The sequence below is a fragment of the Mesoplodon bidens genome, assembly GCF_964165515.1.
Source record: "Mesoplodon bidens genome assembly, chromosome: 9".
Taxonomy (NCBI): domain Eukaryota; kingdom Metazoa; phylum Chordata; class Mammalia; order Artiodactyla; family Ziphiidae; genus Mesoplodon; species Mesoplodon bidens.
In genome coordinates this window covers 105,963,429-105,976,955 of record NC_138166.1, presented here as the reverse complement: position 1 = coordinate 105,976,955, position 13,527 = coordinate 105,963,429, and the positions used below count along the sequence as shown (strand labels likewise).

General features: G+C 58.0%; 1 protein-coding gene across 1 annotated transcript in view; it reads left to right on the top strand.

Annotated features, from left to right (window-relative positions):
* Positions 1-13,527, top strand: part of PTPRN2 (protein tyrosine phosphatase receptor type N2) — a gene marked incomplete at its 5' end in the record, with an annotated part of 714,831 nt that overhangs the window by 618,088 nt on the left and 83,216 nt on the right. Inside the window, one exon of the mRNA XM_081243640.1 lies at positions 8,017-8,211. Coding sequence (XP_081099766.1) covers positions 8,017-8,211 — 195 coding nt within the window. The remainder of the gene's footprint in view (positions 1-8,016; positions 8,212-13,527) is intronic.

Genomic DNA, 13,527 nt, shown 5'->3' with positions numbered 1-13,527 from the left:
TCGGGGCGTTGACCGCAGTGCTTGTATTTACTGTCGCCGCCGAGCGTCTGTGTGCCTCCTCTCTGTCACAGCGGCTCTGTGGCCGCTATCGGTGCCCTGCGAGCTGGGCTCAGGCCCCTCCCAGGGAGGCCACTCCTTTTGAGCGTTTTCTCCGTCTGCAGAGTAATTGCCCGCCCCCCGCACACCCCCTAATGAACCCATTTCGCTTTCTCCCCGGCTTTGTGCATCCTGCCTTGGTTTTGCCCTGTTACCACTAATTACGCTCCCCAAATAACCCTAAAAACCCGGCCGCCTTTGTGTGCGCGCTCAGGCCGTCCACTGCTTTGTTCCCGTTGTTCCTTGAAAGGTACAAAGAAAGAGGTTTTTCTCCAGCCTGTGGAGTCCTGTCTGTCCTTTGGCAGAATCTGGGGATGGCGAGTCTTTTCTCTCAGACTGAGCCCCACTCTCTGCAATTTCCCCATCAGATGAAGATTCGAGAGATGAGACGTTTGCTTGTCTCACACATTTGTTGTTATGTGTGTGGATGGATTTCTTCTTCCGGAGTCCTAGTTAACCTACTCTGCAAGTTGTGTTACAAAGAACCATAAGACACTTGGAGACTCCGCAGACGCATCCCAGGGCCTGGGCTCCATAGGTAACAGAGAAGCAGGCAGCTTTACAGAAAATGATGACGGCACATCAGAACGTGCTGTGTGATCCTGTTTTCTTAGTCTGCATCCTCGTACCCTAAGGACTGCCTCTGAAAATGCGAAGCTCTTAGGCTTAAACAGATCCTGCACTGACTCTGCTCTGCGGACCTGCCCCCGCTCAGGGGTGGCTGGCAGGGCTGGCGTGTCTGCTGCGCTGGCTGGACCTGCGGGAAACACCCCCAGTGGCACCAAGATGGGTGATTCATGTTTTCTTGATGGAGAGTTCGTGCTCCTGTCTCACCCTTTTTGACCAACGAGGAGCTATTTGGGTATTTTAAGATAGCGGAGCACAGGCTTCACGTGTTTATTTTGTGACTGAGCATCTGAATTTAGGGGGACTGTGAAAATGCTGTTCTTTTCTCCTTAGAAACTTCTAAACTCTGCTTTCCCCAGGAAGGGAGGGGAGAGATTCTTCTTGCTAAAGACAGCGGTCGGTCGGCAAACTGGGTTCCACACGGCCCTTGGTGCCGTGGACCAGCAGAGGGACAGCCCGAGTGGATCCGCGTCTTTTAGTTCTGGTGCCCTGGGAGCAGGACCTCACCTGGTGTTCCGACTCCCTTCCCGCACCCGGCTGCAGACGAGGAAGCTCGGCAGGGAGCCTGCGTCCAGCAGAAGGAAGGTGTGGATAGGGGTTGCATGCTGGCCTCACGCCCAGCACTGTGTTAACTGCTTCACATGTTCGCTCTTGGAATCCTCCCAGCAGCCCTGTGCAGCCATCTGCCATCCCCACTCCATAGATTAGGAAACTGAGGCATTCCTCAGGCAACTTGTCCAAAGTCACGCAGCTGCTAAGTGGCTGAGCCGGGATTCAGACCCGGGTGACCTGGGCCCGAGTCCTTGCCTCGACCCATGATGCACGGCGCGGAACAGGGTCTGTCTTGGGCGGCGTCTTCTCCCACTGATGGATTTCATCTTCTCCCTGGGACTTGTTCCTAAGACACAAATGGGCCTAGAACACCTGCTTCCCAAGCGTAGAGGCCCCGCCATCATTGGTGGTACAAATGTGGCTCAACAGCAAAATCGCAGCGTCTCCCCATGACTGTGTGAGCGTCCTCATCGGGAGCTTGGGATGACTTGCATCTGTTTTCCTCGGTGACTTTTCTCCACACCTGCGAGGGTCCAGAAGCTAAAAAGGCACAGCCACACTGAGATGAGTCACCTCTCCAGAGTGGCCCGAGGCCCCTCTTTAGAGACAGACATCCTGAAAACCGAAGCGCCACGGCCCGCAAATAAGTGATTTCCCTTCTGCTGTCGGAAAACGACTTTCTTTTCATTCACACACATGTTGGTTTTCTCTTTCCTGCTAAAGTTTAGGCACTGGATGCGAAAACAGACTTGGCCAAACTCCTGGCGGGAGTGGTTTGGGACCCAGGACCCTGGCTCACAGCCCGAGTGAGCACTCGAGTGGGAGAGGCTCCCCACATCTGCGGGTGCAGCCCAGAGGGTGTCCGGCTCTGTGCTCGGCGGCTGGTGGTCTGCAGCACTAGACGGGGGACACCCTGAGCACAGAGCCGTTTGAAGGGAACCCATGGATGGCTGGTTGACCCCATGTGTAGGTCTGCCTCTTGGTCACGGGGTTATGTGAATCACTCACTACACGAGGATTGCACTTGCGTTTATCAACTCAAGGTCATCGAGCTAAGTGCTCAGGATCATCTTTACTAACGTAGTGCTGTCCTAGATCATAAGCAAAGTCAGTTTTTAATTAAAGGCGAGTTAGTCTGGATCTTAAACACCTTAAAAGATTTTTTTCAGTGGAGGGGCTGGAAGGTGCTGCACCTCTCTGTCCAGCCAAGTAAAGACTCTTTGCCAAACTCTCCTCTGTGCTCAGGACGAGGCCCCGCTGAGGAGGCGCTGCATCTGTAAAGTCGAAGGGAATTAGGATTTTAGTGAATGTGCACCTTAATTCGTACCTCGATGGGCTTGGTGTCATTTTGGGGTTTCCGTGACCTAACCCGGGGGGTTGGCGTTCCGGGTGTGGATTCTACCCTTCCTGCTTGCTGCCAGGATTATAAATTAGGAAAAGTTCAAAACCTAAGTCTCCAGGTTTCTTTCAGAGCAGGCTGTGTAGCTCATTTAGCCTCGTCAGTTACCTTCTGCTCAAATAAGGTGCCCTCCACGGATGATCACAGCTCTGCACTTTAAACTGCCTGCACAGGGCGTTACTTACAGGAGGTTGTCTGGTTGATGGTGGTGTCTGTCACTTGAGGACATGAGTGTCCTGTCCTATCGTGCGTGGCTCTTATCGGTGATAAATGCAGGCAGTAAGCTCAGGGAAGTGCTCTGACCTGATGGCAGTTCCCTGTGTGATGGGAACTTCAAGTTACATTTAAAATAAATGTTTAAGCCCGGCCCGTGGCTCAAAGGGGTCAGTGGGGTCGTGCCTTCATCCTTGCCATGCGGACTGCGGATGCCTTTTTAGGGAGAGATGATACTTTTAAATGAAGAACGAGGCTCACAGCGTCACCATCTGGTCTGGGGAGGGGAGAGGCTGGAAGCAAGAGCTCCCTGGTAAACCCACGGCTGACGGCCGTCCTGAGAGGTTCAGATCTGCGGAGCATGGGCTGAAACATCCCCACGAAACCATAAACCTGAGGGATTTCAAAACTATCCAGTTAGTGTCCTGGCCAGACCATTACTAAGTCAGGTAGTAATGTTCTAAAAAGAAGTTCATTTTTTCTTAGAAATTTTAAAGTAATAGTGCAGAGCATGGAGAAAATACAGAATTTCTGTTATTAATTTAGAAGCTATAATCAACCTAAAGGACTAATTTAAAAGGCCATACAGTGATTCCCCCAGAGATTTCTGCATCTCTTTGCATCCTGCCTGCCTCTCTGGGGACACCTAGAGAGTCCTGTGACAGTGCAAGGAGGGTGACATAGCAGGAGGCAGGGGAGGAGGGGAGGATGCGTGTCCAGACGTGAGAGCTCAGGGCTCGGGGTCAGGCGGCGGCCACAGGGACACGGAGGGACTCTGCCTGGAACCAAGCAGAACAAGCCATTATTGAAGATGCACCTGAGCCCCGTCCTCAGCCAGCGGGACCGGTGTGTCCCCTCCCGGGGGCATGATCGTCAGACTCGGGCGGCTCCGACTAAACCACTCTTGAGTTATCCCTGTTTTTGTCACAGACACATAGGTCCGGCCTGCTTGTGTTAAGCTCAAGGGCAGCAGTGGAGGTGGACCTTGCCACCTTGCGGTCCCGGCGTGTGTGTGGCCTGGCTCCCCCAGCCCCGTTGTTCTGAAGCCAGTGGCAGCTCCGGCCCTGCTCTGGCTCCCCAGCTGCTGCTTGTGCAACAGCCTAATCTGAGCCAGACGTCGTTCAACCCGCGTCTCAGGTCAGGACGATGAGGCTCGGACCCCAGCCTCGCGGAGTGCGGCAGGCAGACCCCCGTGGGCGAGCTGAGCTGCAGGCTGAAGGGACCGGGAAAACTGCAGCCACAGCCATGAGCCACGCTGCCTCAGCCACAGGCGCGGTGCAGAGAGATGCCAACCGCGGGTGAACGGTTCCCTCCGATGTGTCCAGAGCCCGTCAGCACAGGTGGGCCTTGGGCCACACACACACGGCTTGCTCCCAACATCTTAATTCCAGAAACCCAAGCGCACTAACGGGGGCAAAGCGAAGATGCGGGACCGGGGGCACCAGCACTGCCACCCCAGGGGTGACACGGGATGGTCCCGTCCCCCTGCTCCCCGACCTGCAGCCCCACCCACGGGGAAGCTCTTGCAGCCCCGCGGACACGAACCGCCCATGTCCCAGCCTCCAGAGCTGTTTTTGTCCCACCGGGTCCCCGCCCACGGCTCCACGCTGACCGGGGCTCCCGTCCTGACACCTCCCTACCTCTTGTCACCACTCAGCTCTGCTGGCCTGTGAGCCCCCGGAAGTCGGGCCCTGGTTGCATCCGCCCGGTGTGCCCAGCATCCAGCACAGTGTTGGACGTGTGGTTTGCTGAGGAGGTTAGCGACGAGGGCTGACAGTCACCCGGACGCGTGCGCCCGGTTCCGAAGGCTCCTCCTCAGCACGGTTTCTCATTCAGGCCTGCCGAGAGCTGCTAGGTTGGTGCCTCTCTGAGGCCCAGAGAGGTTCGGTGGTTTGCCCAAGGTCACACAGCCAGTAACAGCTGCAGCCAGGACTCAGGATCAGGCATCGCCAAGACTCCAGGATGTGAGCGGATGGAAGTCTCCTGGAAGCTAAGAAAGAATCGACGTGAAATGTGTTACCCTTCTCATTGCAGCCTCTGGAGGAACGGGTGCGCCCCGGGCCAGGTTCTAGGAGGAGCTGCCTCGCAGCCTGGGTGACCTGGTGGGCGTGTCCCGGGCAGTTTTGTGGAGGCAGGGTTTCCCCTAACGTCTCCTCACGGCCCTCGGAACACACCTCCGCTGGTGGCTCACGGGAGGTTGGGGCACGGGGGCTGCTGTGCCCCAGGTGTGTCACACCCCCTCCCACCCAGGCACCGGTGCTGGGCAGGACCCCCCCAGGCCTCCCAGGAGCAGTGCTTCCACTGTGGGGGTCCCAACAACGCCTGACCCTTCCAGAGACCCTGGCTTCACCACCTCTCAGGTAGTCCAGAGGTAGAAACGGGACTACGGTCAGTTCGAGGTCAGGCGTCCCACCTCAGCAGGTGCACCCATTTTTATTTGCAGATGGAAGCACATGGTGAAGGCCTGACCCACCCCACCCCCCTAGGGTCCCTGCGCAGCCCGGGAACCTCCCCTGTGCACAGGCAAAGCGCCATCACCCAGGCTGCCAGCCTCTGGGGCTTCCTCGCTCCAGACAAGGCACAGGTGTTCAGCATTGTTTGCTGTTGGAAATGGGAGTGACCGATTTTTCTTGGATCTTTACTGCAGCTTTTATTTTTAAAAAACAAAGACCCACAAGGGGAATCCGCTGTCAGCAGCAGCGGGAAGAGTGCTGGGCCTGAGTCACAGGTTCAGTCCCAGGGGACCACCAGACACCTGTGAGGCCTTCACCGAGCCTGTAAGTCAGTCCTAATCATCTACCAAATGAGGAGGTCTGAGTGGATGCTCTGTGGGCACCTCCACCTCTAAAATTCTTGCTTCCTTTAGAAATATCTTTGAACTCGCCAAGCCGTCCAGAATTTGTTCTGGTTTAAAGAATTATTCTTATCTTCACTGCACCAGTACCTCTCCCGTTGCACTGATTCAATATGGGACCTCGTGGCAGGCACCGCACCGGGCATCTCACACACACGAACCCTTTTCCTCTTCGGTACTGTCCCGTTACTTCCATTTTTACGTGACAGCCCTCAGGCCTGGGGGCCCTGAGTGCCTGGCCCAAGTTCACATAAGGTCTGGTCGCATAAGGGCCCCGCCCAGGGCTCTGCACTCTCTGCAGGGACCGAAGAGGGACAGGAATCCAGGCTGGGTTGTCACTTCATCCCTGGCCCCTCCACGGGCAGACAGCTGCTCGGATGTTTTGCTTTTCAGAGGGTGAGTCTCAAACATCTTGCATCTTCTTCCCCAGAGGAGCCTGTTCTTGGAAGACGTGTTCTGAGCTCTCGTAGCCTAAGCTCATCGGACCTGTTCTTCTGGGTGAACTAAATGAAACCGCAGGAACTACTGCAGGAACATTTTGTGGTGGGCCTTCCCCAAATCAAGTAATGTTCCGTACGCGCAAGTGGGAAATCAGTGACACACAGACCTGGTTCCTGGTGTCATCTGCCTTATTACAGTCACCCGTTGTGTCTGGGTTTCGTTTTGTTTTTAAGATTCTGAGGAAATGTGGGTGGAATTTCAAACGGATTTGTTGTTTACAAACCGTGTGAAATTCCTGAGCCCTGGACAGGGAGGGCCGGCAGGGAGACCCCACCCTCACCGCTGGCCCTTTTTTCTTCTAGTTCATCTCTTCCACTGTCTCCTCCAGGTCCCCACACTGATCCCCGTCGCCAGGTGCTCTAGCAGGGCTGGGGGTTCACATCCAGCCGGGCCCCCCTCAAAGCGCCTGAGCCATCCTCCGACCTGGGGAAGAGCCAGCACCGAGAGCAAGCCCTCAGCTGCCTCGCGACAACCCTTAGTGCCCAGTAAGCGGCGGCCGCGTGAGAGGACAGGAAGCGGGGACCAGCCCCGTGGCCGAGGCCTTGCCGCGGGAGTTGAGAGACCTGTGGCACGCGGCGCTGGTTGGGCAAGCGGGCTGCGGCCCCCTGATGGCACCAGCTGAAGAGCAAGGGGCGTGTGGGAGCCTCAGATCTCCAACGAGTCCTTTGTCCCCTGAACAAGTTTTCAGCTCTTGGGCTTAGATGCTCTTATAAACTTCTTCTTGACGTCGTTTTGTTTGACGGCGCAGGTGACGTGTGCACTGGGCAGAGGCTGGGGGTCACCGAATCGTGACTGTTGAATTCTCCCCAAGGGCGCCTGGTCGCTCAGAAGTGATGGGAGCGGGGCACCCGGCTGAGTCTCCCGGGGGCTGCGTGACGGCCCAGACCCGGGTCTGGCGGCTGCAGGGCCACGGGCATGGCGGGGCCTCCCTGGCCAGGCTGGTCACGCATCCCTGAACGAGGCAGCCCCAGACTCTGCACTGACCCAGCCGAGCTCCGTCGGGTGGGGGGCTCCTCTGTCAGGCCCGAGCCCCGTGTCTGGTGTCCGCCCAGGGGGCAGCGTTCCCCATCCACCCTGCAGTTTCCCTCTCGTATGCGCTTCTCTGCATTCCCTCCCGTGTGGGCTTTACCAGTTGGAGCGATGTTTTGAGAACAAGGAGAACCAAAAAGAGGGTTTTTTTCTGTAAACATCCTGAGCCTGGTACCGTTTCTGTATTTCAGTCCACAGTGTAAAATCCCTTCCCTCCCGCCTGGGCCCACGTCCTGATAAGGAAGGGGCCTGAGTTAGTGCGCATGACACGCCATTCTGAGGGTCCAGGGAGGCCAGAGGTGGCCCAGCGGCCCCTTCTGACTCTGTGCGTGTCTGTGTGTGTCTGTGTATCTGTTTATGTGTGTCTCCGTGTACGTGTGTATGTATCTGCATGTGTCTATAGCGTATCTATCTGTGTGTCTCTGTGTGGCGTTTGTGTATCTGTGTGTATCTATGTGTGTATATCTGTGTGTGTCTATAGCATATCTATCTGTGTGTATCTGTGTGGTGTGTGTGTATCTGTGTACATCTGTGTGTATATCTGTGTCTGTGTATCTGTATATCTGTGTCGGGGCTGTGTGTGTCTACTGCATATGTGCCCGTATGTGTCTCTGTGTGGCGTGTGTGTACCTGTGTGTGTCTCTGTGGCGTGTGTACATCTGTGCGTGGTCACGGGTGGATCCCGTCGGCCCTGGCCCTGGGGACGCAGGTAGGGAGGCTCTGACCGGCGCCCGCTGTCTTGCAGGAGCTGTGCCGGCAGCGCATGGCCGCGCGCCCATCCGAGCGCCCGGAGACCGCGCACACGTCCCGCGTCAGCAGCGTGTCCTCCCAGTTCAGTGACGGGCCGATGCCCAGCCCCTCCGCGCGGGGCAGCACCTCGTCCTGGTCGGAGGAGCCCGTGCAGCCCAACATGGACATCTCCACCGGCCACATGGTCCTGGTAAGACCTGCGCCCTCCGCGCGGGGTTGAGAGGGAGTGCCCGCGAGAGGCTTGAGGGCCCAGCTCCCTGGCATGCGGCCCGAGGCGGCAGGATGAGGGCACCCCATGTCCAGCCCCTCTGCCCAGGAACCCCCGAGGGAGCGTCATCCCGGCTCTGCACAGAGCCCTCGGCCCCCACCCTGGAAATGCGAATGGGTGAGCGCCGACCGTGTGCGCTGCTTCTCCAGCCGGACTCCAGACGCAGTCCTCCCCTCCCTCCAGCCCCCACCTCACTGAGCAGCCTTTGGGTGAACGCACGTCGCCCACAGGCTGCTTCTCGTTAAAAGTGACGTGGGAGGGGTCAGCTGCTGCGTATGCCCTTCAGAGGCCCTGTCCGGTGCAGAAGCCTCCCCGGCAGGGAGCCCTCTCCCCAGGATGAACCCGCCCCCTGCCCGTCCTGGAGCACGTGGTGCTTGATGCGTGATTACTGTCCAGGTTTTATTAAGAGGGTTTGTTCACAACTCAGCGCTTCTTGCTGTGTGGACGAGTGCTGATGGCTGCATGGACACCGCCCTCCCAGGTCTCCAGGCCACAGGCCTCTGTCTCCCTGTTCAGTGATGGTCACACTGGCCGTAGTCTCTCCTACTGGGGATGGGGCTTCGGGTGACGTAGGGCAGAGCCTGAGTCACTAACCCCAGAGCACCGGGGCTCTCGTGGATCAGGGGAGAGTTTCCACTGCACAGCTAACTTCCCAGGAAGGGGAAGGGACTGGGAAGGCCAGTGTCTCGGTCCTTTCTGGCAGCTTGAACGGACACTTAACTCTCTGTCTGGAGGCTGGAAGGCTGAGATGGAGGCCCAGCGGATCTGGGGTCTGGTGGGAGCCCGAGTCCTGGCTCACAGATGGCAGCTTCTCGCCATGTCCTCACGTGTGGGAGGGGCAGGGGGCTCTGGGGGTCTCATTCAGGCACTGACCCCGTCGTGAGGGCCCTACCTCGTGACACCATCACCCTGGGGGTTAGGATTCCACATGAGAATGTGGGAGGACACAGTCACCCCAGAGCAGCTGGGGAGCCACGTTTGCACTGAAGAGCCTCAGTGTGGAGCCTGGAGGTGGGTCTGGGGATGCCCCCAGGACGTTGTGGGGCGGAGGCGCCCACTCCCGGGATGTCCGATCCGGGGGCAGGAGGCACAGGTGCCAGACGTGGGGACTGAGGGGCACAGCAGAGGTAACAGACGAGGGAAGCCGAAGTCGAGAGGTTCAGCTCGGCTGATCAGCGCGGCTGAGCTACGCCTCCCTCTGCTTCCTCCCCACGTGGACGCAGACGGAGGGCCCAGGGTGGGAGCACGTGGCGCTCCCAAGGCTCCACTGTGGTCGTGTGCGGCTGGGGCCTGAGTCCCAGGGATCGTAGTTTCTGGAGGAGACGGCTCATCGCTCAAGTTGCAGACGTGTGCTGCCGTCCTACTGTGCACCCACCACCAGGAACTCGGAAGGAACCTCTTCTCTGGACAAATAACAGTTATATTAGTTCAAAGCTGACTTTTTAGAGAACGTTTCAATGTGCGTCCCTTTTAGAAAAGGAAACTCCACCAATCTCATTCAGATTTCTAATGAGATTTGGTTTGGGGGCCAATACATCAGCCAGGTGCGTTTATCTGACAAGTTGGTGGGAGGGAGATGCATTTCGAGAGCCTTTATCATATTCTGGTATCTTCACATTTCAACACAACTGAGCTATAGCTTGACGGTATCTCACCTCCAAATGGGACGTGAACACATTGTAGTTTTCGTAGTAAACTGTGTTTTGTGGCACCCGTGTGTGATGGCAGATGTGACAGGGAGCCTGGTGGTGGCCTCTCAGCTGAAGTCCCTGCACTACAGAGCTGACCCGCCGTCCGCAGGCCACCCCGCGGCCAAGCCTAACGCGAGGCGTCCCCCGGGCGATGGCGGCGACACAGTTTCCAAACCCACGTCCACCGCCGACCAACCCAGAAACCTGCGGGTGCTTGGCCGCCCCCTGGACTCAAGGCTTCTTCTTGTTAACCGACCGATGCGTCGTTAGAATTGGGGTCACCGGCTATTCCTCCCGACTCTGAGTGGGGAGCAGGTGCCGGGCACTGGGGAGAGGGTCCAGCTCAGCCACGGGGACCCCACTGTGCACGCCCCAGCGTCTGGCCCTCACGCCCCAGTCCTGTTTTCTGCCCTCTCACCCACTTACAGAGGGGTTTTCTCAGCCCCACCATGGTCTTCGGCCCCCCGTACGGGACCCCGAGGTGTGGAGACGTGGCAGAAGGGAGCCCCACTTGGCATTTTTACACCTTCTCATCCACGAAAGCAAGTAAAATGGCTCGTCTCTTAGGCTCCGAAACTGCTGCCCTTTCTCACGGGAAAGGCCATGGGACACATTCAACCAGACCAGAGCCACATTCGCAGGGCCTGTCTTGTTACTGGCACGTGGATGCTGGCTTCCCATCTGCAAGGGCTGCAGGGAAGCCACCTGTGCCGGACCTCAGGACACACGGGAGCCCCGACCTCCCGACTCATTAAGGCCACAGGGAGACCGGCGTGTGGTGCTCAGCCCTCCCGGCCCTCCGTCAGGACCGTTCCCGGTCATCAGACAGCCGCCACGACCATCTCCCTGAAGCACGCGCTGAGGTGTCAGAGGCCCCGAGGTAAGTTATGCGAAGTCCAGGCAAGTCCCAGGAACCCGCCGTCCCTGATGCTTAGCTGCTCCCACGAACGTCACACAGATGTGACATTTCAAGTTGAAGACGTGGTGGAACCAACCGCCAAGCTACTCACGTTTGGACAACTGGGTGGACGCGAGGACTCGCTCAGGAGGCCAGTGCGCAGGCCTGGAACGTTCTCCTTGGCAGAGGACGGGGTTGCCTTGGAAGGAGCGAGCGGTACAGGAAGCTGCGAAGCCAAATGCTGACCTGTCGCTGGAGGACTGTGGGAGCGCTGGCCTGGGGAGGTGCCCTCAGCCCCGAGCGCCTTCCCCCTCTCGCTGTCACTCCACCCACCACAGTGTGATGTTGGTTTACGTGCTGTGGCTTCACGCTGGGAGCCGTGGTACAGAACTCTCGGAATAGACGCTTCTCCTAGGGGTGAGCAGAATTCGCCCTCCCTTGGAAAGGAGGTAGGGCTTTCCGTGGACGAAGGAAGGTCTCCGGCTGGCGGGGGTCGCAGGCCACCGTGCAGATGACAAGGCCACTGCCGCCAGCCCAGCTGCTCCGGGCGGTCTTCACGGGGGAGGAGGCCGAGCGTAGCTGAACTGCAGGGAGGGACCTAATTACCGCTGAGCCAGGGATCCCAGCCAGGTGGACGAGACACAGAGGAAGGGGCCGGGGAAGCAGGTGTTGACTGAGGCCTGGAGGCCCTGAGGTTCAGGAACACGGGTGTCGGCCGGTGCCGGGAAGTGGGGAGGGGGAGGCCCTGGCAGCTGCCCAGTGGACACATGGGAAGGGGCAGGGCTGGCCATCAAGAGCCCCTCCTCCCAGGAGCCACGGCCTCCTGGCGAGACCAGCACGGCCTCCGAGCTGCCAGGGCCCAAGGGGTCGATCTGGAGATGGGAGCATCCTGCTGACGGCACGGACGCTGCGGCCCCAGAAACTGGGGCGAAGCTAGGAAGCTCAGCTGTTTCCTGGTCCCGTGTCCCTGACAAATCCTTCGACCTCCGTTTTCTCATCCCCAAGACGGGCTTAGTAATAGCACCTCCTGCGAGGTCCCTGTGAGGGTTAAACGAGACAGAGTGTGAGATGCTGCACCTGTGGAACCTACAGTTGTAATGATTAAGGCTGAAAGGACCACAGCAAAAAATGGAACCAGTTCTCCTTTGATGAAACTAAGGGGAAAAGGGCCTCCACAGGGAAAATGTCACATGCCCTGGAAACTGCAGCCCCGGGCACACGGTGAGGGTGCTTTAGGGGGATTTGCAAGCCCAGGAAGGGGGTGCCCGGCAGGCTGTGCCTGACAGGCTCCCCGAGCCGTGTGGCGCCCAGGCCTGGGGTGAGGTAGGAGCCCCCGGACGTTTGCAGAAGGAATGACGTCACCGGGAGAGGAGGGAGGCGGGAAGGGAAACACCCTCCGCTGTGAACCTGGTCGGCTTCTGAAGAGACGTTGTCCAAGGCAACGTGGCGGGGTCTGACCAGGCTCAGAGCAGAGCTCTGGAAACAGGTGGCCTCGTTCCAGTGACTCAGTGAACTATTATCAACATCGTTGTGTTTTACGTAAGCTGGGCTGTGGGACTCAGCTTCTTAAGAACTGCCGTCCATCTTTTGAAAGGTAAAGGACCACGTTTGAACTTATCCTTCGAAAAGACCTGTTCCTAGAGCACGTTTGTTTTCAGAGGCTGGCGTGGCAGCGTGGCAGCTTTATGGGTGGTGACAAGAGCAGGTGTCCGGCCTGGTTCCTGGTTCCACGGAGCCCAGCTGCTGGTCACAGAGGCAGTGCACAGCACGCAGCTGTGTAGACGGAGGGGCCACGCCTTCATCCAAGTTGGAGGTGAGGGTACGGACCGGATCTTTGCATCCCCTTTATTCTTGCAAAATACGATACAACAGGAATGAGCGTCACTGAGCGTTTATGTAACAGCACTGTCCTAAGAAACCGTGAAGTAGGAACTGGTTTCAGCCCATTTCACAGATGAAGACAAGAAAACCAAGAGCTGGGATGTAAACACCTGAAAAATGGGAAGTTACCACGTCGCAAGATGTGACCAAGCCTCCCCGTCATCACAGAAGGAAGGAAACTTACAGAAGCAGAAGTGTTTGGTGACAGACAGCTGCTCTGGACCTGCGAGGGGTGAAGGATGCTGTGTCCACGAAGGAGACAGGCTACCTCCGACCTCACAGCCCAACCCGCAGGGCTCGTGGCCTCTCCACGGTGTCTGCCTCCTGCGCTCCTTGATCATTGGACATTTGCACTGAGTGACAGCTCTCATTTTATCTGGCACCAGCCTCCTTAGCTGGGACTTTTATACCTATGCGTATAGTAAGTTAAATGCTTAACCAGGAAGCGACGTCTCTTCCCAGAGGCCAAGGGTCTGTTTTGGAGGGGGTGGGGGCCGACCCCGTTTTCTTCGTCTTTAAATTCAACACCTATATTCCTAAAAGAGTGTCACCCAGGGTCCTTGCCACGCGCCCTGGTCCTGCTCTCTGTGACCCGAACGTGTGTCTGAGGCTCAGCTGGCCGCTGTCCTCATGGTGAGGGTGACAGGGCCACCGAGAAGTTGACACGGTGGCCGGGCTTCCTCCGGCCGTGTGCCTGCTCGAGGGTGCCAGGTCCAGCTGAGCCGGGGTCTGCCTGCCGCCGTAGGACCCACGTCCAGGCACCCGGAG